The sequence below is a fragment of the Staurois parvus genome, unplaced genomic scaffold (assembly GCF_062004578.1).
Source record: "Staurois parvus isolate SC_StPar_1 unplaced genomic scaffold, SC_StPar_1.0 ptg000153l, whole genome shotgun sequence".
Lineage (NCBI taxonomy): Eukaryota > Metazoa > Chordata > Amphibia > Anura > Ranidae > Staurois > Staurois parvus.
Genome location: NW_028317949.1, coordinates 800,963 through 828,350, shown reverse-complemented (window position 1 = coordinate 828,350; position 27,388 = coordinate 800,963). Strand labels below are relative to the sequence as shown.

The following is a 27,388-nucleotide window of genomic DNA, read 5'->3' as shown; positions in this document are numbered from 1 at the left end:
CTCACAAGCTACACCCAGGACCCCTACTTCTACTTCGTCATCTCCCTTACCCCAGCCTTCTACATCTCCTAATCATATGTCCACTGATGAGGACTTTGAAGGATTTGACCACTAAAATATTATTTTCAATGTCTTTTGTTTTTTTTTTTTATTCTCTACATCTTGTTTACAGAGCTTTACTGTTTTTTGATTTTTCTTTTGGGACAGTACACTCAATTTTTGATTGTTGTATAGTACAGGTATTATACAGTTGTTTTAAGTTCTGTTATAGATTTCAGTACAGTATGTTACTTCATACTGGGTAAGAGCTATGCCTATACAAATAAAAGCAAAGTTATCAAGTTGGAGTTTCTCTTGTCCATTTCTTTGTTCTGAATATTGTAATGTACATACTAAATACAATTGCTCATTTAATGATCAAACTCGCTTAACGACCGGTCTCTGGAACGTAACTCGGTCGTCATATATATATATATATATATGTGCTGTTTGAAATGTTATGTGCTGCATTAATCAAATCCATTCTTGTATCTATCACTATATATTCTGTACCAGTCTGTTTTCATTCAAAGGATTGGTTTAATATTTTGGTCAATGTAAGCAGAAAATCTAAAAATGACTGTGTACAGCACACGGTGTTCTGAAAGAGTAGGTCCTGCAAGCCTTCCTGTACAGCTAATATTCAAATGCTAATGTGCGCACAGTTTTCAGTGCAATCATGTGGTCATTACATTTTATATTACACAGAGAAATGAAAAGGGTGTAGCCTTGAAGCTTATTTTTTTCCTCTGTCCAGACATGTAAAGCTGAACGCATCTTTCATCAAAATGTTCTCATCTTCCTTCCATATGCAATCAGACTTAAAAGGATATTTAAAAATGTATGCCAGTCTGAAGGCTATTCAAATTGCTACTAGCCGCAAAGCCACTGTGTTTTGTTCACTCTAAATGTCATGTTGACTCTGAAAACTGTCATTTAACCAGTTTGCAGCTGCGGTTCATCTTTTATGTACGCTACCAAAGAATGACTTAGGATCAGTAAGTGCATCATTCCACTAATTATCTTAGAGCTCTAATTCAAGACATACACATTAATGACACACATTGGAGTTGTAAGGAAATGTTAGGTTTGTTCTCAACCTAAAATAAAACATTGCTCGCAAAGGGCTCAATTCTCTAATCTGTAATGGGTGCATGTGTTATTTGATATAATATTTATTATTATTATTGCAATACGGGATTTATAAAGTGCCAATAGTTTGTGCTTCACTTTCCAAACTTAGGGGAGACTGTACAGTTACAATATAGTTCAAGAGGGTTAGGATGTCCTTGCTCTTGAGAGCTTACAGCCCTCATTGATTCCTATTTCTGATAATAATGGTTTTAATGGCAAATAATAGTTGTTAAAACTTGGCAGAAGCCTGAAGTTTGTTAGCAGTATTTATGAGTAAAGTTTTTTTATAGTCTTTAACCACTTGCCTACTGAGCTCTTTCACCTCCTTCCTGCCCAGGACAATTTTCAGCTTTCAGTGCTGTCGCACTTTGAATGACAATTGCACCATCATTTTTTTTACACATATAAAGCTTTCTTTTGGTGGTATTTAATCACCACTGTGTTTTTTATTTTTTGCTAAACAAACGAAAAAAAGAACAAACATTTTGGAAAAAAAACGTTTTTCATAGTTTCCGTTATAAAATGTTATAAATAAGTAATGTTTCTTCTTCACTGATGTGCACTGATGAGGCTGCACTGATAGGTGGCACTGACAGACAGCATTGATAGGTGGCACTGATGAGGGGGCACTGACAGGCATCACTGATGGGCACTGATATGTGGCACTAATGGGCACTGATAAGCAGCAATGATGGGCACTGATAGGCGGCAATGGTGGTCACTGATAGGCAATGATGGGTACTAATAGACTGCACTCATGAGGAGGCACTGATAGGCATCACTGATGGGCATTGATAGGCATCACTGATGGGCACTGATAGGCAGCACTGATGGGCACTGATAGGCAGCATTGATGGACACTGCGAGGCATCACTGATGGGCACTGAAAGGCAGCACTGATGGGGCTGCACTGATAATCAGGGCACTGATCATCAGTGTAGATGTCCCCTCTAAGGATTGGTGCTTATCGGCTCTCCTCTCCTCTCCTCATGCATTGTCAGCATGAGGAGAGGACTGCCGTTAACCAGCATTTCTTGTGTTTGTGATTGGACACAGCTGATGACATGGTAAAGAACCTACGTCATTGGCTCTTTACTGCGAACAGTGAATCGCTGTGTCCGAGGGACACAGCGCACCACCGATTGTGTGCACCCCTCCTGGGATCGCGCATGCGTGGCTAGAGTGGGAGGACGTCATATGATGTCCTCCCAAAACAAGACAGCTCCTGCCTGATCATCATTTCCCAATACAGCAGGCAGGAGGTGGTGTATGCTGGCCAAATACGTATCAAAATTTTGCAGGTTCAGCAGGGACCGGCCAAATTTTGATCCATTTATGGGCAGGCTAATCGACTTGAGTACAACCAATCTGTCGGATTTTCTGCATGCGATTACTGCCAGCTGCTGCAGTAATCATTGTATTCTGCCAGCAAGGGAAGACTCTCTGTGACCCCCCCACCCCTTCACTGGCAAAGTACAATAGTACTGCAGGAGGCATTCAGTCGGTGTTGATGGGGGAATCGGGCGATTTTCCCGTCCCGTGATGGAAGGACATAAAATCAATTAATCTAAGGCTTGCTTTAGTCTCATGGGACCATCTTCTCACCTCTGTATAAAAACAGCCAGGCAGATAGGTTGAAAGATATATAGAGTGGTATAGAGTATAGTATATGTACATAAAGTAGGTCGATCCAGTCGATTTGCAAGTTGGGCAAAAGGAAAATCAAAGCAAAATGAAGATCAGTAAAACAAAAACAGTGCAACATATTGATATCGATAAAAATGTTAAAAATATCCAATAATAGATAAAATGGTAAAAAAATGATAAAGTGATTAGAAATACTGTCTATTCAACTCAAGCAGAATAAAAAGCTCTACTACAATTAGGTGATGAAAGTGAAATTCTCTGCCAAGGATATATTGGTATTTCAGTAGAAGTATGATGACATTATTTACACGAAGGCACAACATTTGTAACTGTCTTCCATATTAGTGAAAAAGATAACAGATGGCATCTTTCAGAGGAAAGATGGTTCCCAGCGGACCTCATTTTGAGTAGAGATCATTGGTAGAGGCCTGCTATTACCTTGCCAACATTTCATTGCCTCTCAATCTGTCACCTGAGTACCCTGAATTTCTATGCAAACTTTGGCATTTTTAACCACTTCAAGTCCTGACACTTTCACCCTTCCCGTCCAGACTAATTTTCAGCTTTCAGCACTATCACACTTTGAGTGACAATTGCGCAGTCATGCAACACTGTACTCAAATGAAATTTTTTTTTTAATAATTTTTTGATAAGATAGAGCTTTATTTTGGTGGTATTTGATCACCACTGGGTTTTTTTTTATTTTTTGCTATATAGATTAAAAAATACCAAAACAGTTTTTGTTATAAAGTTTTGCAAATAAATAATTTTTCTTCATAAATGTAGGCCAAAATGTATTCTGCTACTTCTTTGGGGTAAAAATAATACAAAACAGTGTACATTATTTAGTCTGTGTGAAAGTTATAGTGTCTACAAACTATGGAATATATAGTTGAAAATTGATTAGTTGAGACCCTAAAATGCCAGATGCTGGTATGATGTATGGAAGAGATCAGCACATTGATATGGTGTATTGCAGTGATCAGGATGTTGACATGAGGTATGGCGGTGATAAGGACACTGGCATGGCAGTGATCAGGACGCTGGTATGGGGTACGGGGAGATCAGGACACTGGTATTGGGAATCGTGGTAATCAGAATGCTGGTATGGGGAGATCAGGACACTGGTATTGGGAATGGTGGTGATCAGAACGGTGGTATGGGGTATGGTGGTGATCAGAACACTGTTATGGAGTACAGTGGTGATCAGGACACTGATATGAGGTATGACGGTGATCAGAACACTGGTATGGCGGTGATCAGCACCCTGATATTGCATATGGGTTGATTAGGATGCTGGCATAGGGCATGCAAGTGGTCAGGATACTGGTTTGGAGTATAGGGTGATCAGGATGGTGGCATGGGGCATGGCACAGATCAGGATGCTGGTATGGCATATGGCAATGATCAGGACACTGGTATGGTGGTGATCAGGACAGTGGTATGGTGTATGGCTATGTTATTGTGAACACTGGGACAACTGACAGGGGCTGGCTGCTTGTTTATTATTCACTATAATGGGCAATGATCAGGGACACTGGGGCAGTAATCAGGGACAATGGGGTGTCTGTCACTGCAGTCTATGATTCTACAAGCACTCTGAAAGGCTGGTGCACACTCACAGGCAGCTGCATCGCTTCTCTCGGATCTCACAGTGAGAGCAGAGAGAAATGATCTTTACTTTCACTTTCAGTGTTTACTGATTGCTGTAATTGGTCACAGCAATCACATGGTAAAACACCATGTGATTGCCTGGACACAGCGGTGATGGGATCTGCACGTGCACCCAGGAGCCCGGCGATAGCTATGTTGCCAGGACACAGCAGATCTCATCACCCCTGTGTCCTGGGGACATAGCGATCGCTGGGCTCCCGGGTGCATGTTCTGTGAGCTGTAGAGGAGCCACTGATAGGGGCTGATGTACAGGTATCCCGTCTGTTGTCTCTAGGCAATGGGCGGACGGAAAGCAGTTAAAGCCAAGCAAGCTCACCTACCCGTGTGAGAGTTCTCTGCTTAGGGACTGACACCAATTGCTAACTGCAGGAGGCAAGGGGGAGTTATCGCATATTCTCCCAAAATTCATGAGCTCCACTGGCAACACTGGTGGTGTGGGAACATTGACAAACTACCTTAGGGTACTTGCCATTGAGTACATGTTTACATGAGAGATATTTACATTTTTTTTGTAAAACTGCATTTGTACTTGTATTTATATGTCAGGTATGTACAGGTATTGTATGTACATGTCAATACCTTGTAGTTAGCACCTGTTTACAGTCATTCAAATCTGTTATTGGAGCATATTGAAGTACTGAAACCATAAACACAAACTTATTTTCTCTTTGTTGGTCTGTCATATATACTACTGATTTGTTATAGCTGTTTAAGTGTAAAAAAATAAAAAAAATATCTGATGATATTGCCAGAAATCCACGGATGCCCTGTGCACTCTACAATGTTATTTTAAATTATTTTATCAGAAGGGGTGTTAATGACTACAGAACAAATCCCCCTGTGTCATGGAGAAGAGGAAAAGGTGTTCTAAAGTGGCCCTTTCAGTTCTTATCCTAGGGTGACAACACTGTTCTTCCAAGTATGGAGTAGTGAAGTGAGCGTATCATGTCTACTTAGAACAGGAAGAGTGTTAGGCCCCATGTACACAGGACACTTCTGAACGATGGAAACTGACTGCAGGAAAACGTAGGTTAAAAAACCTCTGTTTAGCCGTGTTTGCAAAACGCGTTTATGTGCGTTTGCGTTTAGAAGCATTTTGTAAAGATAAGCACAGGAGAACCTCCCAAATGCCCAGAATGCACTGAAAAGTGGTAAATTAATAACTATTTCAGACCGTTTCAGAAACGATTGAGTACTGACATGATACTTGTTTTATTTGCACTAACATACAATTTTGAGGACAAGTTTTCGGGGAGTGTCCCTTCTTCAAGGTCCAGGCAGTACTCTTGAAGAAAGGGACATTCCCTGAAAACTTGTCCTCAAAATTGTATGTTAGTGCAAATAAAAAAAGTATCACGTCAGTACTCAATTGTTTCAGTTGCAAATGCACTAATACGGCTACAATCACCTCAAGCATACTGTTTCAGAGAAATACAGAGAGTAGAAGCAGAGACAGCAGTATGTGTTGACATTAGCTAGGTATGAGTTACTCATTAACATTTCTTTTGTTTCCAAGGGTGGGAAAGGTGTCTGTTGGTGTGAGTCATTAAGGCCACCTGGCTGGGGGTCTTCTTGAGAAATTTGAGGTGTGAATGGTCATTAACATATCTTTTGTTTCCAAGGGTGGGAGAGGACTGAGATGTGAATTGGTCATTCCAATGTGTGACAAGCTTGGTAGGAACATCCTATGTTCAGTGTTTTGTCCACTTGAGTACCTTGAAAATGCTTTGCATGCATTTTTCATGATGAAAAAGGCTCTGGACAGCATTGGGAACTGGAAGAGTTAAAAACATTTTGCAAACACTTATAAACGCGATTTGCCGCGTTTACAAGCGTTTTACGTTTGAAAAGCTGATAAAATTGACTGCTGAACACAAGTTTTCTGTGTTCAAAAAAATGACTGTAAACTCAAATGCCTGTAAATGACTGTAAACGATGATGTGTACATGGACACATAGGAAAACATTAGGGTGAATTCAGGGGCTACTGAAAAAAACGTTGAACAGCTTCTAAACGTGAGTTTATCAGCTGCAGTGTACATGAGCCCTTACTGACAGGATCACAAGATGAAAAGGGTTAAGGGAAAAAAGCCCGAGAAAGGAAACCAGTGCACCTGTTTTGTCTACATACTTGGCAGCTGCAATATATTACATTTTAGTTCTTGGGTTTAGATACACTTTAATGAAATGAAAAGGTATCTAGAGCATTAGTAATACCACTGCCATTAGCAAGAATATTTACCTTTTAACTAGAATTAATTGCCATGTAATTGGACAATGGTATGCAGATTTAATTTGTATGAGAAACAGCTGCACAAATTAGACATTTCAGTTCAGTGTATTGTACGTTTTTGAAGTGGCATTTTGCCAACTTTGCAGTAGATAGCAAGTAATCATAGAGTCAATCAACTACACTGTATTAGTTATTTTACATGTATCTAGTTATCATTTTCTCATCAAAATGCTCATTGTACATACATAAATATTTACTGTAATTTACTAAAGGCTTATGGCATTTTCACTTTAAGTGAATTATCAATTTGCCAAGAGAAAAATCCCCTTGCTTAACCACTTCCCACCCGGCCCATGTATATAAAAGGAGCAGTTCAGGAGAGGGTTGCCGTTCATAAACGGTGCCCACCATTTTAGCCTGTGTGCGCTTCCTGGGAGAACCGATCGCTGTACGGGACCTCTGTTTGAGGTCCCGATCATGTGATCACTGATTGGCCAATCAGTGATCACATGAATAGTGGTAAGTAAGATGTCACTTCTGACATCATTGCTTACTACGTGTGAAATCTGTGAATGATCACAGAGGTCACATGGTACAAGGCTATTCACAACAGCCTTGTACCATGTGTCAAGCTGTGAACAATCACAGCTCTCACAGTATTTCTCAATGGCTGCAAGAATGCAGCCAGAGAGAAAGAGAAATGATTGCTTTTACAGCCTTTATGGGTGTAAAAGCAATCAATGTAAAAAAAAAAATCTTCATCACCCCCCCACAAGTAGTACAGTGTCACTATGGTGACACTGTATTGCTAGGCTGATGGTATGTTAAAAAAAAATAAAACAAATAAATAATATATAAAAAAAATTAAAAAATTTAAATTTTTTTAGAAAAATTATAATTTTTGGTTATAAACTAATTTGGGTTACTTTTTTTTTTACTAAAAAGATAACTGAATACATTTTGGCCAAGATGTATGAAGAAAGATTATTTATTTGCAAAATGTTATAAGAAAAACCCTTTTTTCAAAATATTTTGACTTTTTCATTTATATAGCAAAAAAAAATAAAAATCCCAGTGGTGAATAAATACCACCAAAATAGTTTTATCTGTCTCAAACAAATACTAAAAAATTCATATGGGTACAGTGTTGCATGACCGCGCAATTGTTATTCAAAGTGTGATAGCACTAAAAGCTGAAAATTGGCCTGGACAGGAAGGGGGAAAAAGTGTCCGGACTTGAAGCAGTTAACCTCCCTAGCGGTCTGATTATGTCCATATTTCTATGCTGAAAGTGGTACTTTTTTTGCATGGAAATATGTATTTTTTTTATTGTAGGCCTGTAATTTTCAGGAATAACTCACTGAAATCTGTCCAAACAAGAGTCTAGTAAACATCCCAGGTATGATAAAATTTGAAACACAAAATCATAAATTATAATTTAATAATCATAAAAATAATAATCATAAAAATAATAATATAATAATAAATTTAATTCAATAATATAATCAAACCAAAAACACTGAAATTTGAAACAGAGCGCCAAGTTCGCACATCGCTGAGCAAAGTCGCAAAATCGTTTTCAGTGTCTGATGACGAATTTCCCCACGAATCATTATCACTCAATTCTGCAAGTAGTTCTCATTTACTATCGCTGTTCTCTAGCCGGTCTAAAACCGCTTTTGACCAAAAGGGACGCTTTTTGGACGCCATGGACTTTTCTCAGTTTCCAGGCAGAAAGAACAGTAAAAATGCAGGCAGGGCACAGGACAAAGCACTCGGGACAAAATGTATGTGAAATGGTTTGATACAGTAATGTTTTACTATGTCAAATTAATTTCTAAGAAAATGACAGTTTAAAAAATTTTTTAAATTTGTCCCCGTTCCGGCCCCCGTACATCCTAACGCTCGCAGGGACCGGAACACGGAAGCCGGATGCATCGGCTGGAGGAGATGGCCGGGGACGCTGCAGGGGACGCATCGTGGGAGCGAAGGACAAGGTAAGCACTGCGGGGAATCCCTGAGCAAGGCCTTATGGTAAGCCTGAGTGTAGCTCGGGGTTACCACTTTTGGTACTGAAACTTTCCCCCGAGCTACACTTGGGAATACCGCCAGGGAGGTTAAAGAATGAGGTGACGCTATTTTAACATAAATCATCCAATCAAGCAAAAGCAAAATCCTGTTTTCTGAATTTTATTGAATTGTTTTTTACAAAGCAAATGTTTTACTTTGTTACACCTTGTTAACTAAGGCCTGGTTCACACCTATGCGTTTTTGGTGCTTTTTGTACAAATGCACTGCAGTCCATTTAACATGGTTTCCTATGGATCACGTTCACATCTATCCTTTTTTCAGCCGTTGCATTTTTGGAAAGCACTTTTTTAAACGCAAACTGGTGCGTTTTTGGTTCAATAGACTTTAATGGAAACACTGCAGAAAAGACTGTAGTGCCTTTTCTGATACATTTTTTTAATCGTTTTTGACCCGTTTTGCATTTTTTAATCTGCCCAACAACAAATTTTCCAAAAAAAGCATAAAAAAGCAAAACACATTAAAAACGTGTCACAAACTCAAAACGCACCACAAAATGCACTGTAGAAATGGATCAAAAGCAAACTGCATATGTGTGAACCATGTCTAAGAAAAGTTATTTATCCAATTACTTTGTTAAGTTATGATGTTACTTTGAAAGTGAACATTCTCTATACCTTTAGTAAATCAAATGTGTAATTGTAAATGTGAATGTTACTTTTTCACTTGAACTAATTCGCTATTTCAAATTTTTCAAATTTTTATTCATGTAGAATTGAAGGGCTTTTTCAACTTTATTTGATCTCCTCTTTGAATAGCTTTGTTTTCCTTTCCTTGTAAATCCTAGGGCTGCATTCACTATTGTTGATTTTAAACCACGCTACAATTCTGCCCACGGTTTAAAATCGACAAGGGTGAATGCAGCCTCAGGGTTTACAAGGAAAGGAAAACAAAGCTATTCAAAAGGAGATGAAATGGTTCAAAATTGGCAAGTGCGCATTCCAAATCGCACTACAATCGTGGCAAAATGGACCACACATATTTGGGTGCAATTCATTCTTAATGGCTCCTAGAACGCAGTGCAATTTTCCTGCGATTGTCATGCAGCAATAGCTACATATCCTGCCAAAAAAGAGCAGGATCTTCCTTGGGTGACAGCTTCGCGTGATGTGTTTTTCCGTGATTTCTGTGCCATTCTATCACACTAGAAGATTGCACCGCATTGATTTCTATGCACATAAGCTCTGGATTCTTTCTGCTCCAGTCTTAGTAAATTGCCCTTACAGGTTCTCTCTTAGTTGACCTAGTTTAGTTTCTCTTAGTTGATCTAGTTTAGTTTCTCTTAGTTGATCTAGTTTTCTTTATGCAAACTCAGTGATTGAAAGCACCCTTTAAAATAGAAACATTAATTCAAGAGTCATTTAAAGCTATAGGTAGAGCCTGGTGGTTGAAAGGGTCTTCTCATATGTTTGAATGCTCCAGCAGTAAGATCTCTCTGTTATAAATTCCAGGTATGTTGCTGTCCACCTGGGAGTTTTGGGCCTTCTTGCTCACTTATACCTAGAGTAAGGTTTCTCCTGTTGTATTCTGCATTATAAAAACTACATACAAAAAGTCAAAAGTAGAGAGCAGGGTCCCCTCATGATGGCCAAAGCATGGTACAGACCCAGAAACACTCCAATAACAGTCAAAAACAGAATTATTCTGGATGGCATGAAACACTCAAAACAAGTATTGACCCCACCCTGCATCCACTTGATTCATTTTTGTCTTCACTTGGCTGAAGGCAAGAAGAGATTTATCTCGTTCTTATTTCCTTAGACTGTATTTTTTGAAATTTTCAATGTTTATTCCTCTCTCTAGGGTGAGTACAGGGGGATGGACAATCCTAAGTGGTCTTCCTATGGGGATGGAGACTTTTTCAGATTGGTCTGTTTCAGTAATTCAGTCATATTTAGTAACCATAAGTAACATGTCATCACTCAGCACACAGTTCTTACGGACTATTAGCAGTGTCCACCAGTAAATAATTAATGTGAACAGGAAAGAGGAACTCAAATTAAAGAGTGAATCGAACAAGGCTATTCGTGCAGAAACATTAGCCTCCGAAAATATTGGAATGAACCCTGCAATTGTCTGGCCAATGACATGTTCTCTCTGACTACCATGTAACATTTTGAGGTATTATGGCTACTAAAAGAGCTGTTTTACTTAAAAACAGTTCCCCAAAAAAAATGTTTTTAGTTCTGCAAAGAGTAAAAAGGCATTATTGTGGTGAGCTTATGTTTTCAGGACACTTCTCACTTTCTACTGGAAAAAAATGTTTTGCTAAAATTGGGCTTTAAGCTGCTATGCTTTATATTGTAACCAGTGAAATTTCAATAAAAACATCCCTGTTCCAAAAGAAGGTCGGCAACAAAGTATGGCATCTGCATAAAATCTTCTGTATTTACTTCACATCTATCCAGGTAGGGGAAACAAGGCACAAACATTGACACATTTTATGACTAAAGGCCACCTGGGCTGAAATGTGTCAGTATTTCTGTATTGTTCCCCCTAACTGGATGGATCTGAAGTAACTAAAGAAGATTTTCTGAAGATGACATGCCTTGTTGCTGAACTTCTTTTGGAAGATTGTATGACAGTGCATGTGCCTGTGGTCTGAGCACTGGTATTGTCAATTTTACAACTTTGCAAGGCAAAAGGGTTGCACCATCACACTTTCATTTTACAAACTAAGATATTCCTGTGCAGGGGCGGACTGACAACTCATGGGGCCCCCGGGCAAAAGGGGATCATGGGGCCCCTGTGTCCTTGCCCAAACTCAAAAAAGCCTATGAAAATGGTACCAGGGGCATCTCATGGGGCCCCCTACTGACCCCAGGCCCTCGGGCAGTGCCTGAGTTTCCAAATCGTCAGTCCACCCCTGTTCCTGTGCCAAATTTTGTTGCAAACACCAGGAAAAGAGTTGAAAAGCAGGGGAACAGGGAATCAACTCAGGGACTTAGGAGAAGTGCGGTGTCTGGAAAAGAGGAGAACAAACTTGAAGAAGAGTGGAGTCTGGGTGCAAAGAATTATTGAGGTGCCCGGGTAAAAAAGGCAAGGGAAGAGGAGGGGAGCGAAAGAAGGGTCAGAACAGTGCACAGTGGGAGAGAGTGGGAATAAAGTTCGGGGACAGGGGAAATGTTTGCAGGGTTAGGTATAAGAACAGATAAAAGGGCGGTGGGAGAAGTAAGTCAAAACAATGCACAGATAAACAAAATAGAAAAAGGAAAGCAAAGCAGCATCTGGACCTGAAGAGCAGAGCCACGTGGCACGAGGTTTGGTCCAATGCAGGGTTCGACCTTTACTTTCCATGTTCCATGTTTGCTAACCAAAAAAAAAAAAAAAATTCGGCTGGTTCGCCAGCTCAACCATCCTGCAGAATCAGCAAGCAAGGAAGTCAGTCATTTATTGAAAGTATTACTATTCTGCTGTATACCGGCTTGTGGGTTACATTACAATGCAGCACGCAGCAGTTAAATAAAAGTAGCGCACTTCCTAAATTTTTGTTACAGTGCAAACCACCACAAAATGATGTGCTTTTCAAATGTGTTTACCAATTTGCTTGCTTCAAGACTCCAAACAAAAAAAAGCAACGGGAAGAGGGTCTAGATACCCATAGCATGCTATAACCTTTATTAATTGCTATTTATTTTTGAAGTTGCCACCTGGTAAAATACCATATGTTTACCAATTTGCTTGCTTCAAGACCCCAAACAAAAAAAAAAGCAACGGGAAGAGGGGCTAGATACCCATAGCATGCTATAACCTTTATTAATCGCTATTTATTTTTGAAGTTGCCACCTGGTAAAGTACTATGTTTTCCTCTTATGGAGACGGTTGATTATCCCCATTTTACATTTAAAGTATATATAAACCCTAACAATGAAATTCTCTTATTTGTTCCCTTTTGGTCTGCTAAATACAGTATATAATTGAAAGTGTTTTATTATATCTGTTTGATGAATGCAAAATTACCTGGATACCAAGAGTTATTTTCTGTGCACTGTGTTTAAAAGGATAAAACCTTAAGAAAATGTGTATGTATTGCAGAGATGTACTATGCATTTTTATTTTACCTTGACACACTCTAATCTTTTTCATAGTCTCTGGAATGTGTCAGCCTAGTGTTGTTTAATGGCATAAAGATATTTTCCTTGACTTTTAAACCCCTGATATAAAAATGAAGTCATATATGCAATATGCCCACCCACCAACCAAGACTAGGTATAAGCAAAAATGGATTCTAAAATAGGAAATAAAAACTGAATAAAATGGAAACAGACAATACGAGCTAAGTGAATGCATTACAAGTGCTTCTCAAGTGCTGCCATCTATTCAAATTAAGATGATTACTGGCTTTTACAAGCATCTGCGAGATGTTGACACACAGGGAATGCAGCGTGCTGTATCTAATTTAACGCGACCTTGAAAGACATCACTAAAATACTAAAAGACACTTGTGTGTATTGGGCTGATAGGTAACACTGTCTCTGCTCCCCACGCTGAAATAACGTAATGAAGATTACATGCTAGAGTACACTTCCAATCACAATACAATCACAGTTCATAATTCAAAAAAGGACTCTGCCAGCATAGAGTATCTATGTTCTCCTCATGTACATGAGGGATTTCCTCTTGAAAGCCAAAAACATCCTGTGAAAGAGGAACATTACCTGGCTATGCAAAACTCAGGTGCTGTAGCTGACTTCTAGAAAGCACATACTTATCAGCCCATGAAGTCTAGTACTGGCTTCCTTACGCCCAAAGAGGGTTATTTACTAAACCTGCAGGTTGCAAAATCTGGTGCAGTTCTCCATAAAAACCAATCAGCTTCCAGGTTTAATTGAACAAGCTGAAGTCAGAATCTGATTGGTTTCTTTGCAGAACCGCACCAGATTTTTGTACTCTCCAGGTTTAGTAAATCTCCTCCAAAATGTCACTTTTTTTTAATTTAGTACCAGCTTGTAACTGGGTGTTGCTTCCTGATCATTCCTCTGATGAAGCACTGCTGCGTGTACATGAGATCAGCAGGCTGCGGGGAGACTGGAGCATCCTGGAATATGTGACCTAATATTTTGGGGGGCTGCTGGATACTGAGGGCTATGTAATCCTTGCCTAGGTGAGAAATGAAGAAGTGGGAGTGAATTTGCTTTCTAGAAGGTACAAAAAATGGCGTGATTTTGGGGCAGACGGGGGAGGATTAGATTGATGGTTAGAATTATGTTTGTGTAAATGCCTGCTTTAAATGAAATGGCTTAAAGCCAAACTGGCCCTAAAGAGTGTATGCAAGCACTTGCATGTGTAGCATGGGTATTATACTAAATTAAAAAAGAAAAAAGCGCCACTTACAAAAAACAGCAAAATGTCAGCAGCATATCCCACCCAAAATAAATTTTGGCAACAATAATCCTAATTAAAAGGTATGAGCTAATAACAAACTTATACAAAGGTGTATATCATCATCCAAAAAACATTAGTGTTTTAAATAAATAATTATAGTGTCCAAATTATTATGTTTGGACACTATAATTATTTATTTAAAACACTAATGTTTTTTGGATGATGATATACACCTTTGTATAAGTTTGTTATTAGTGCATACCTTTTAATTAGGATTATGGGTATTATACTAACTTATTTTGCGGCAGGGACCTAATAAATTGGTCTTCTCTATAAAACACTGCATAATAGGTTGGCACTGAACATGAACAAAAAATAAATTATAATACCAAAAGTGATGTCAAGTTAAGATTTTTTCCTATCTATATGTGTTAAAGTGTACGAACAGCAAAAACCTTTTCTTGTTTTAGATGGGGAAGGATTAGAAGCAAGTCAAGTTTACATCATTGTCTGTCTCCCGCGATGAAGATTCACCCTCTCTTTGTCGTGGTGACCATTGTGATGGGAAATCTAAACAATTTAAAGCTGTCACCAGATCAGGAATCTTCTGCTGGGGACATCTGTTCCACTGATAACTGTCTCAGGTAGGAATTCACCTTACTTAGTAGGGATTTGCTCTCACTTTCTGTTGCTTTTCTAGGACAGAAAGTGAAGGGAAATTTCCCCAACAAGATACACACAGCAAAAAAAAAAAGGTAGGGTTTTTAATGCTTTCACACTATCCAAAACTAAAAATAGCAAGGTCAGCTTACTCAGTTTGCACCCCCTCCACCATCTTAAAATGGAAATTTAGTCAAAAAATTTAGTCTTGATAGATCACTTCAGGCTGGCCACTTTTGCAGATATAAACATTAAAAATAGGTACATATACTGTTTAAAATCCTGTAATACACTGTCTCACCCTGCTTTGGACATTCTCAGTTGCTCTCTATTTTTTTTTTTGGCACTGTTGAAAATGTAGAGGTCAATCTGCTGACAGCCTAAAGATTTACAGCTGTTCAGGGGCCTTGGCCTTCAGTAAAATGGCATCCTCCAGCAAGATGAAACAGGAACAATGCTGGAGGCAATATACAGCACACACATTTTGGTAGCATAAATATTAATATGGAATGTATGCTCCTTGCTAAAGAACATTATTTTTTATCAAGTTGTTATGGGTAAAGTTCTGCTTTAATGAACATAAATAACAATATAAAAACAAATAAAACAAAACAACAATAAATAAATGACAACAAAATATATAAAAATAAACATGTGGGGGAGAAAAAAAGATGTATATCTTTTTCTTAGCTCCCGCTCATAGTGCCTGGGCATGAGTGAAGTCATCATCCTTCTGGAGAGATCCTGGAGAATGCCAAGTAGTCCAGATATCATGAAAAGACACTACAGCACTGTAATGCTTCTTGTGAGATTTAGGGTACTTGGCATATCCTTGGCTTTTGCCAGAAGGATGATATCATCTCTCACTGTAGGGAAGACAGGGGAAAAGTTAACTATATTTAACTTAAAATAACTTTATATTCCCCACAGGTGCATTTTTAAAAAATGTTCTGCAGAATACTAAGATGAGGGAGAGGGCCCTCACTAAAAAAGCAGAACTTGCATGAAATACAAGGCTAAATTTAACAGCCCCTATCATGCTTAGTAATTTTTTTTTCTTTTTAGGAATAGCAATTTGTATTTTTTATACACTCAGAATACACTTAACTCACTTTTAAGTGATTTTTATTTTACAATTGTTCCACACTATAATTCATTATTATTTCCACTGTTATATTTCGTCAGTTATCCAACACAGATCACATCGAACACAAATGAGGTCTAAAGTTTGAGTCACAGCGGACCACATCTCCACATAAAGACAAATCTTCAATGTTGTGTCGACCTGCCAGGAAAAGAGACAAAGATAAACAGCACAGCAAACATGTACCTGCAATGCACTGCTTGCCTATTAAATATTAACGGCTTCAATTACATTTACATAAACTGGGCAGCTGTGGATAGAACTTCCACTGCTGCATTTTGGCGCTGCTGTCATGGAAAGAAGCCGAAAAATCATGCGTCTAGAATGGACAATGAAGCAATCTCAATCTCCTCTCTATGGTGACCTGAAGACGATCGCTCATCAGTCTGGAGACATGATTGTAACACGACATTCGGTGGCAAATACTGCTTTCCTTCCATGTCTTCCAATGTAAACACTTGTGAACATCATAAATAAATTATGTCTTCCTGTCAATCACATTCTTTAACTGAAGCTGAAGTAGAAAAGGACAAATGGATGGATGATAATGTACAGCATTGAGGAGATGGCATAGCGATCTTTTTTTCTTAAATATATTCATATATTTATTCATTTTCTCGGTGAGGTGGTTCCCTTCCTAGAAGTCTGTTTTAGCTGGGTGTTTCATGTCAGCCGTCAGATACAGGTGGGGTGACCCAGCCGTACTTCTCGTGGGTCTTCACCAAACTCTTGAATGTTGCTTCTGCTTCTTTTCGGCTAAAGGCCTTTTTAGATTTTCCAGCTTTCCTGCAGATACGACCCTAGGGAAAAGAATGAAGAATCTCTTTAGAACTACAAAACTCAGTAACAGAACAGTAATAAATCATCTTCTCTTATGTATCAGTAATAACTATTCTTTAGAGAAATGCTGCAGAAAATCGAGGTTGTTATGCATGTGATTACTTCCTGACAGTCATTATGAACCATGGTACTTCAATGACATTTAAAGATGATAGACATAATTCGAAAACTGTGTACAAGAAAGGGACATTCCAATATACATGTTCTTAAAACAAGTCAAACTGTACAAAGATCTCTAAAAAGTAAAAGGAAAAGTTATACTTTAGTGTGCTCAGGGAGCATGTTCTAATCCTTATTTAGTAGCTTCTAGTTGATAAAAGAACTCCTCCTTTGGTATCTTGAAAAAAAGATATCACACTCAAGAGCCTTAAATTGTAAATCGTGATTGTAATTTCTCTATTTAAAGTAAGTAGAAAGACTGGCCAGGAGATTCCGCTATCCACACAAATGAGGTCCCCCTGGATCAATGTATTCCGATGTTCGGCACCTCTTGCTGTCAGAATACACTGATCAGAGGTTGAAGCTAATTGTCTGCAGCCGCTGATCACTGGAAAATTTTTCTGACATGTCCCTTCAACTGAAGAAAATTAAATAATCGACTTATGTTGAACGGAGGTGGTCACACACTGGTTGAAATTTGGCCAGTCCCTGCTAGACTGGCCGAATTTCAATCACTGTATTGACAGCTTAAGCCTCCTGATATCTTGAGTAGGTCCTTTTAAAACAACACCCAAGTACCAAAGCTTTTTGCAAATATTGCAATTTCCCTGATATATAGAATAATATATACATTTTTAAGGTTCCTATTTCATGGGTTCTAGTCCATGATAACTTTCACATCAAGTGGAGATATGTTGTTCAAAAAAATACTTTTACTTTTTGAACAAGGTAGAACAAAATGTTATATTAAAAAGTTAAAATACGTATATAAAATGTAATCATTTACTGTATATATGGATAATCTCACACACAGTCCAGGGTTCCAAAAAATGCATTAATCCATACAAAATTTTACAGCTAAAAGCCTGTGTCTGTCAACATGTTTTAACCCCAAAAAAAGAGTCCTAGCCATGATCACTAGGACCATTCATTTATATTCTGCAGCTTTGGTCTCGGAAAACTCACCCAGCACTAGGGCTCTTCCTCAGAACAATGGAGGTGGAGCATTAAATATGTAAGGTCTAAAAAAATTCAGAAAAAGCTTATGCTTTATATTTTTAAATCCCTTTGTCTGAGGGCTGCCTGGCTTTTACATGGAAGCAGTTCATATGCAAGTCATCAACAATCCACAAACTGGTGGTAGTAGCCAAGGGATTTATTAAAAGTGGAACATTAATCTTCCAATAAAACTGTGTCTACACAACTCCAGGGCAAAAAAACAAAATGTGGAAACAAATCATAAACAAATCATATACAGCCATGTATATGAGATTTGACAGTAGTGCTTTATAATTTCAGCATTTTGAGAAAGAAAGCACACTATAGTGTGTCATAATGTTTCCAGTGCAACAGTAAATCATCTGTAACCCTTTCCAGTTAGCACACAGCTAAATCAGTCTCACCAAGAAAATTACATATTTTCATGTATATTTACTATATGATTCATCTTTGGGTTGATAAATAGCAAATCAGCCTAAGAAAGAAGGAAAACATTAGCTCATCGCTATAGGCTTGTATAAATCTCTCCACTGAAAAGCATTAGGGAACAACAAGGAAGGAGCACACAGAGACGCTGCATGTGCAGCTTACAAGAATATATAACTCAACAGGGAAATAAATACTTCCATTTATGCTTCTTTAATATATACGAAATTGTGCTTTTGAAGAGAAAATCCACCATGAACCTGCAATAGAACATTATACTGCAGTCTAGAAGTATGTATTGTAAGTAGCTTTTTCAAAGAAGAATACTGCTACAGGTCATGGCTGATACTAAACAATTAAAAGTGTATATAATGTTACAGTTTAAAGTTACATCTTGGGAGGTTTATGGAAGAAGCATGTTAATATTTTAAAGAAGACTCTTCAAGCTAACCTATGTTTGGGTTTTGTTCTATGATTTAAGATGGTTAAACAGAGTACAGCCTAAAATGGATCTGACCCCCTACCAGGACACTTCTGTAATATTAGATCCATATCCAAAATGGTCTGCTATTGTATACCAATGTATACTAGCAGTAGCAAGTATACTAGCTGGGGCTATGACTGACTCCTGGTAAACATTATACTGAACTGAGCAGTAAAACAATAATTATTTAATATTTTGGTATTAACCTCCCTAGCAGTCTGATTATATCCATATGTCTGTGCTCAAAGCGGTACATTTTTTTGCATGGAAATATGTATTTTTTTTTATTGTAGGCCTGTAATTATTAGGAATAACTCACTGAAATCTGTCCGAACAAGAGTCTAGTAAACATCCCGGGTATGTTAAAATTTGAAACACGAAATCATAAATTATAATTTCATAAATAATCATAAAAAATAATAATATAATAATAATAAATTTAATTCAATAATATAATCAAACCAAAAACACTGAAATTTGAAATATAGCGCCAAGTTCGCACATCACTGAGCAAAGTCACAAAATCGTTTTCAGTGTCTGATGACGAATTTCCCCACGAATCATTATCACTCAATTCTGCAAGTGATTCTAATTTACTATCGCTGTTTTTTCTAGCTGGTCTAAAACAGATTTTGACCTAAAGGGACGCTTTTGGACGCCATGGACGTTTCTCAGTTTCCAGGCAGAAAGAACAGTAAAAATGCAGGCAGGGCACAGGACAAAGCACTCGGGACAAAATGTATGTGAAATGGTTTGATACAGTAATGTTTTGCTATGTGATTTTAGTGAATTTAGTGAATGTCACTTTTTGTCATTTTCAAATTTCCCGCCGTTCCGTCCCCATAAGTCCCAACGTCGCAGGGGACGGAACCCAGAAGACAGATGCCAGCATCAGCCAGAGGACATTACAGGGGACACTGCAGGAGTGACATCGCGGGAGCGCAGGACAAGGTAAGAGAACAACAGATCCTGGAGCAGTGCCGCATGGTAAGCCCGAGTGTAGCTCAGGGTTACCTCTTGTGGTACTGAAACTTTACCCTGAGCTACAAGGGAATACCGCCAGGGAGGCTACAACTAAATTCCAGGAATGATCTTTATTGCATACTTACATTGTTAACAGTTTGAACCATTGTAAGTTTACATATCTCATACCTGAGGGGCTCCTAGGGCAGCTAACAATCACTGTAGTAGTTGGCACTACTACAGTGATAGCCACTATATTCTGGTTATTTTGCCGAATGGCTTCTCCACCACATACTGACCACATAGGGTCACTCACTTGGCACTGCTGCCATTTACAGAAAGCCTTGTATTTTTTAATACAAGGCCTTCTTAGATGGGATGAGGTGGATAGGAGGGGTGGTGATCTCACAATCTTCACCTTGTCCAATTAGAGAACGTATTTTATTAAAAAACAAGGCATTCTGTGAATGCTGGCAGTACTGAGTGGACTTCCCGACCCCACCTGTGGTCAGTGTTTAGAGGGGAAGCTGATCAGCACAGGACCTGGAAGATTGGAGCAAACACTTAAGTAGTGCTGGCTATTAAAGTAAGTCTTAGCTTTCCTAGCAGATCTTCAGGTATGAGATATGCATACTTACAATGTTCCAAGCTTTACCGAAGTAAGTATGCAGTAAGAATCATACCTGGTGTTTCCAGGTTTAAATAATCTTGGAAATACGTAGGCTGGTGATTCTATGGAAGAAGTGCCAAGTTATCATGGAAAAACATTGGGACTCACAGACAGTGCTGTCATTACTTCCCAGTAGTGCACTTGCAATCAACTTGTTCTATAACTGAACTTCTTATTATTTACCATACTGCTGCTTTTCTAATGAGGTCTAGTACATAGTTGCGCATATAAATTTTGAACATCTTCACTTTCCATTTATGGCCCATAACTCAGGAATCTGGCATTTTTGCTAGTGGCTCCAATTAAACTATATCTTAAACACATGATATGAAACAATCCTTGCATCTTAGGGATGATATCTCTATAAATAATTGTGTGTAGGTTGTGTGGACTAGATGTCGCTGTACGAAGACATAATTACCAGATCTGCTGCTCATCTGTGTTCTCAGGTCTACCATCTCTACTCTGGTGACATGCAGCACTTTATGGAAAGAAGACAGATTTTTTAGGGAAATAGGTCTTATCTAATAACACAGCAGAATACTGTGCGCCACATTTAAAGGAAAAGTTCGCCTTTCATAACATTACACCCATATTCAAGGTTTAACATGTGACATGCTATATGAATACACTGGCCCCCACTCCCCCTGCTTTGACAGCTTGTAGGGGATCTTCTCCCCCTGCTAGCTGTAAAATTGACAAAAAAATCAGTCCTCTGTGAATGAGAAACTACAAGTCCCGACAGTGACTTAGTGGCTGTCGGCTTGTAGTTCTCAATGAACTACCATGGCACTGTGGACCGATGTGGTAGTTCATTGATTCTGCCTGTCAGTGTATCTGCTTGCCCCTACATCCCATACAACAAGCAAATATACAGACAGATCTGCAGGAGACCTGCATGGCACCAGTGATATGTTAATCACTGGTTAAATGCTTTACAGGCTCCTACAAAAAAAATAATAAATGCACATTTTTTTACTGCAAAAAAATGTGCATTTGCTATTTTTTAGCAAAAGGCAAACTTATCCTTTAATCACTTGCCCTTGAGCAACTGCAGGTGTGATTCACAGAAATGTACTTCTTTCAAAGGACAAGCAGTAAAACATTCATACTGCTATGTGACAAGCATACTACCATTTAAAGAGACACCGTTGTTAGAGATTAAATGCTTCTAAAGTCAAGACATGTTTTACCTTAATGCATTCCCTGCTTTGGGTAAAAAGGTCTTACAACTTGCTCCTTCCTCCCCTACCTAAACACATACTTGAGTCCTCTCTTAATCCAGTGCTGTGCCCATGTGTAACAGCTCTGCTCTTTCTCCCTTGTCTCAAAGAACACAGGGGCAGCAATGGGAGCCACTGGCTCCTGCTGTTGTAAAGCAAATTTCTGTGAAAAGGGAGGAGGGGAGCTTCAAGGGGCGCTATGTGTGTCTATGGATGACAAACACCAGCAGAGCCCATGCACCAAGCCATCCATGGCCTAAAACATAATTTTTATCAGAAATTTATATACAGTCAGGTCCATAAATATTGGGACATCGACACAATTCTAACATTTTTGGCTCTATACACCACAATGGATTTGAAATGAAAGGAACAAGATGTGCTTTAACTGCAGACTGTCAGCTTTAATTTGAGGGTATTTACATCCAAATCAGATGAACGGTGTAGGAATTACAACAGTTTGCATATGTGCCTCCCACTTGTTAAGGGACCAAAAGTAATGGGACAGAATAATAATCATAAATCAAACTTTCACTTTTTAATACTTGGTTGCAAATCCTTTGCAGTCAATTACAGCCTGAAGTCTGGAACGCATAGACATCACCAGATGCTGTGTTTCATCCCTGGTGATGCTCTGCCAGGCGTCTACTGCAACTGTCTTCAGTTTCTGCTTGTTCTTGGGGCATTTTCCCCTCAGTTTTGTCTTCAGCAAGTGAAATGCATGCTCAATCAGATTCAGGTCAGGTGATTGACTTGGCCATTGCATAATATTCCACTTCTTTCGCTTAAACTCTTTGGTTGCTTTTGCAGTATGCTTTGGGTCATTGTCCATCTGCACTCTGAAGCGGCGTCCAATGAGTTCTGAAGCATTTGGCTGAATATGAGCAGATAATATTGCCCAAAACACTTCAGAATTCATCCTGCTGCTTTTGTCAGCAGTCACATCCTCAATAAATACAAGAGAACCAGTTCCATTGGCAGCCATACATGCCCACGCCATGACACTACCACCACCATTCTTCACTGATGAGGTGGTATGCTTAGGATCATGAGCAGTTCCTTTCCTTCTCCATACTCTTCTCTTCCCATCACTCTGGTACAAGTTGATCTTGGTCTCATCTGTCCATAGGATGTTGTTCCAGAACTGTGAAGGCTTTTTTAGATGTCGTTTGGCAAACTCTAATCTGGCCTTCCTGTTTTTGAGGCTCACCAATGGTTTACATCTTGTGGTGAACCCTCTGTATTCACTCTGGTGAAGTCTTCTCTTGATTGTTGACTTTGACACCCATACACCTACCTCCTGGAGAGTGTTCTTGATCTGGCCAACTGTTGTGAAGGGTGTTTTCTTCACCAGGGAAAGAATTCTTCGGTCATCCACCACAGTTGTTTTCCGTGGTCTTCCGGTTCTTTTGGTGTTGCTGAGCTCACCGGTGCGTTCCTTCTTTTTAAGAATGTTCCAAACAGTTGTTTTGGCCACGCCTAATGTTTTTGCTATCTCTCTGATGGGTTTGTTTTGTTTTTTTCAGCCTAATGATGGCTTGCTTCAGTGATAGTGACAGCTTTTTGGATCTCATCTTGAGAGTTGACAGCAACAGATTCCAAATGCAAATAGCACCCTTGAAATGAACTCTGGACCTTTTATCTGCTCATTGTAATTGGAATAATGAGGGAATAACACACGCCTGGCCATGGAACAGCTGAGAAACCAATTGTCCCATTACTTTTGGTCCCTTAACAAGTGGGAGGCACATATGCAAACTGTTGTAATTCCTACACCGTTCACCTGATTTGGATGTAAATACCCTCAAATTAAAGCTGACAGTCTGTAGTTAAAGCACATCTTGCTTGTTTCATTTCAAATCCATTGTGGTGGTGTATAGAGCCAAAAATGTTAGAATTGTGTTGATGTCCCAATATTTATGGACATGACTGTAAAACACATGATATAAGGAGTATAAAGACGTCACAGAAAAAGCCAGGTAAGTGAACTTACTTAAAGGGCAATATGGGTCTAGAGTAGGGACATACTATTATAGTCCTGGAGGGTATATATATAATTATATATGAGCTACAGTATGCAGCAGGAGGCATAAAGGAGATTTTTTTGTGCTGGTGGAGGTAGTGGTGAATCAGGGCAGAATTTCTACCAGGCTAGACTGGGCACTGAGATGTGCTGGGCTATAGGTAGGCTGTCAGTAGCTGCAGTGACCCTTAGCATTAGTCCATACCTGTAAGTAGTGAGGTTTGGGGAGGATACTGACCCCCCATATACACTCCTCCATCCAGACAATAGAATTTTTTAACAGGTGAAAATATAAGTGCTGTCTGGTAACATGGTTGATTATTTCCTCTTGGATGGAGGTAATTATATATACCCTCCAGGACTATATTAGTATCTTTCTGCACTACTTCCATATTGCCCTTTAAGTAAGTCATATACCTGACAGTTTTCTGTGACTTCTTCTGTGACGATGCTGGAACCTTCAAATACTGGTAAGTGACACCAAAAGTGCTTCTAAAGGCTCAAGGTTTTTTACCTTCATGCAATCTATGCATGAAGGTAAAAAACCTTTTGTGTGTAGCAGCTCCCGCAGCCCCCCTCCCCCCCCAATACCTACCCCTCTCGATCCAGCGATGTCCACGGACTCTCACTCCTGATTGGCTGAGGCAGCAGAGGGAGCCAGTGAGCCTATCAGGAGAGGGAGGGAGTGGGGCATAGCCATGGCTCTGTGTGTTAATGGACACACATAGCCGTGGCTTGTGAGCATGCCTGCTTGGGTTCCCGGATCCTCCTCTTCTCGAGTCAACTGTCTGTGCTCCTGGCCCCTCCCTCCTGCTGAGTGCTCCCAGATTAAGCAGCTTGCTCTGGGGGTACCCAGCAGGAGGGAGGGGTCAGGAGTGCTGGTGGGTGACTCAACAAGAGGAACATCGGGGCTGCTCTATGTAAAACCACTGCACAGAGCAATTAAGTATAACATGTTTGTTATTAAAAAAAAATAAGACTTTAATATCACTACAAGTGCTCAAAATCAATTTTGTCAGTGTTATGCTAATGATACCCCTGTGGGGTGTTTAGGTGATAGTTGTGCACCGAGGAACCACCGTAATAACCTTGGGATGTGAAGACAATCTTTGAATGTAAAATAGAAGCACCTTTTATTCCCAATATTACTTGAGCAAAAGGGCCAACACATTTTGGGGGCCACATGTCACCCCTTATGAAAATAAGCTCTGTGGAAGGGGAGAATGTGTTGCCCACAGTACACCCATACATCTTTTGATATTTTTGTAGCAAAAATACTTGAAAAAGGCAGATTTATATTTAGTTTTTATTCAAGTGTCTGTGAGCAATGTTTAAATAAAGATCTAATGTTTGTCTTTTCAAATATGATGAAAAAGTCAACAATTTCTACGTGGTATATTTTTTCAAATTAATTTACGCTACACTCTCTCCTTACCATTAACCTATCACTTAACACCCTAAACCTAGCCTCTAACACTAGTAACCCATTAAAATGTATACTTACCTTATCATAGCTTCCTTTATTATTGTCTGTTTTTATATGAAGTATGTATTTTTCTTCTTATTCACCAACAGTATCGTACATAGCTGTATCCACGGGCACAGCTTGTACCATACCATACTCTGACTCCAAATGCAATTCTGGCCTTTTAATTATTTTCAAACACCCACATAAAAGTAATGGAATATTTCCACAGAATCATAAAACCATCTGGAGGTATTGCAAGAAACCAAGTAATGAAAAGCTGCCGGAAATTTGATCTAGGTTTTCCTAAATTGTGAAAGTGCTGTAAAAAAACAACTAGTTTTATACAACTTTGTTTATTAGAAATGACATAAAATAAAAGTGTTACTTTGAAGGTCATTTACCAACAAATTCACCTTACAACTTTAGCCAAAAGTATTGCACCTGATTTATAACTCTATATATTTATCGAAAGAAATTAAATGTATGTTGCCACTCTTGGGGTTGATTTACCAAAAGAATAGAAAGCGTAGTGCATGTTCACGAATCTTAACGAACAGGATAAAGCTGTGTTAATTTTTATCCTGCAATACCATGCAAGCAATATCCTATATTTTATTTTTAAACTTACACCTCAATTGATATTTGAACACTTAATTTACCAAGCTACATTTAGTTTGTTGAAGCTACCTTGTTGATTACCTTTGCTCCTGCGTTGGCAAGCTCCACCCAGATGCTGTGACATGGTCCCCAAGTGTCTTTTGGGAAACCAACACTTTTTTGAGTGTCAGGTTCCTCCTTCTGACCCCCACTCAGTACAGGATACAACAGTGACTAGAAGGTCAGCAAGAGAAATTAGTGAGACCCACAAGGGACCAAAAACAACAAGCACTTGAGGAAGGGCTGGTTTCCCAGTGGATTTCGGGGGACCAGTTAACAGCATCAGAGTAAAGTGTGGCAATGTGGGAGGCAGGAAATGTAAGTATTTACTATCTTCTTTTACAGGGAAAAGCATGCATATAAAATGTGCGTATAAACGTAGTGCTACCCCCGCAGGGGCCACTGTAGTTTAACTGGTTCTTTCCCAAAGCAGCACGGAGGCAGTCGGTTAAACAGCAGCAGTCCATTCACTCTGGTTCTTGAAACAGGAGAGGACAATGGGTTGTGGGATACTCCCAAAACCATATGTAGTCTGTAGCACAGGTGCAGGTAGGCTGGGGCAGTCTATACATTCATGGCTGGAGACCATGAAAACATTTACGGTGCAGAGTAGAGTCTCTCCTCACAAATCCTGGAACAGGATCAGTACATAGGTGCAGACCCTTGAAGAGTGCTCCAGGGGCAAGCAAACCCTGTGAAGATCAATGATATATTCCCTTGCAGAGAAAAAAATACCCAGTCTGCACAGGCTCCAGCCTATTTGCCACCTCTCTGACCACCTGCTGGGCACACCTCCTCAGGGATTGGCCAAAGCAAGGTAAATATTCAGCCTGGGCATTTGACTGGGCTCCGGAAGTTTTGATTTTTTGAAGATTTGATTGGAAACAATCAAATCCACAGTCTGTGGAACAAAAAAACATACCTAGGCAATCAATCTCAGATTCTCTGATTACAGAGCAAGCCAAACTAAGGCTGGCCATACATTATACAATTATCTGGAGATTTTTGGTTTAGATTTACCAAAAACCATATAATAGGAGGACAAACCTAAACAACACTTTCAGTTGTATCCAATTAGGCAGGCCCTTGCACTACACAGTTGAAGGTAAATCTAAAGGAAATTGGGCAGAAAATTGGAAGATAATTGTATAATGTATGGCCAGCCTAAGTTTGCCTAGCATCCTATACTAGGAGGGTGCTACATCAAACTGAGGTATACTATAATAAATCACCCTGTGCGCAGTGAGAATTACAAAAGTACCATAGCATTCTGCCAGCGTCAACTATCTGTTATTACTTCACAATGGATCTCATTTATGAGTACATGTATTGCGCTACAAAAACAAACACAAAAAAAAATCAGATGCTTCTATTCTCCAACTGTCTTTTTCACAACAGATTTTAATCTGATTAGCTGTTGTAATACTGAGAAACAGTTTTGTTCTTAAAGTGGAACTTTAGTCAGAAAATTAAGTCTATATAGTTTACTTCATGCTGGCCCATTAAGGCACTATGTCATCCTGCTCTGCACAT

At 39.1% G+C, this 27,388-nt stretch overlaps 1 protein-coding gene across 1 annotated transcript in view; it reads right to left on the bottom strand.

Annotated features, from left to right (window-relative positions):
* Positions 1 to 15,907: 15,907 nt before the first annotated feature.
* The window catches only part of UBE2QL1 (ubiquitin conjugating enzyme E2 QL1), an 82,284-nt gene continuing 70,803 nt past the window's right edge, over positions 15,908 to 27,388 (bottom strand). Inside the window, exon 2 of the mRNA XM_089674818.1 lies at positions 15,908 to 16,743. Coding sequence (XP_089530944.1) covers positions 16,612 to 16,743 — 132 coding nt within the window. The 3' untranslated portion in view covers positions 15,908 to 16,611. The remainder of the gene's footprint in view (positions 16,744 to 27,388) is intronic.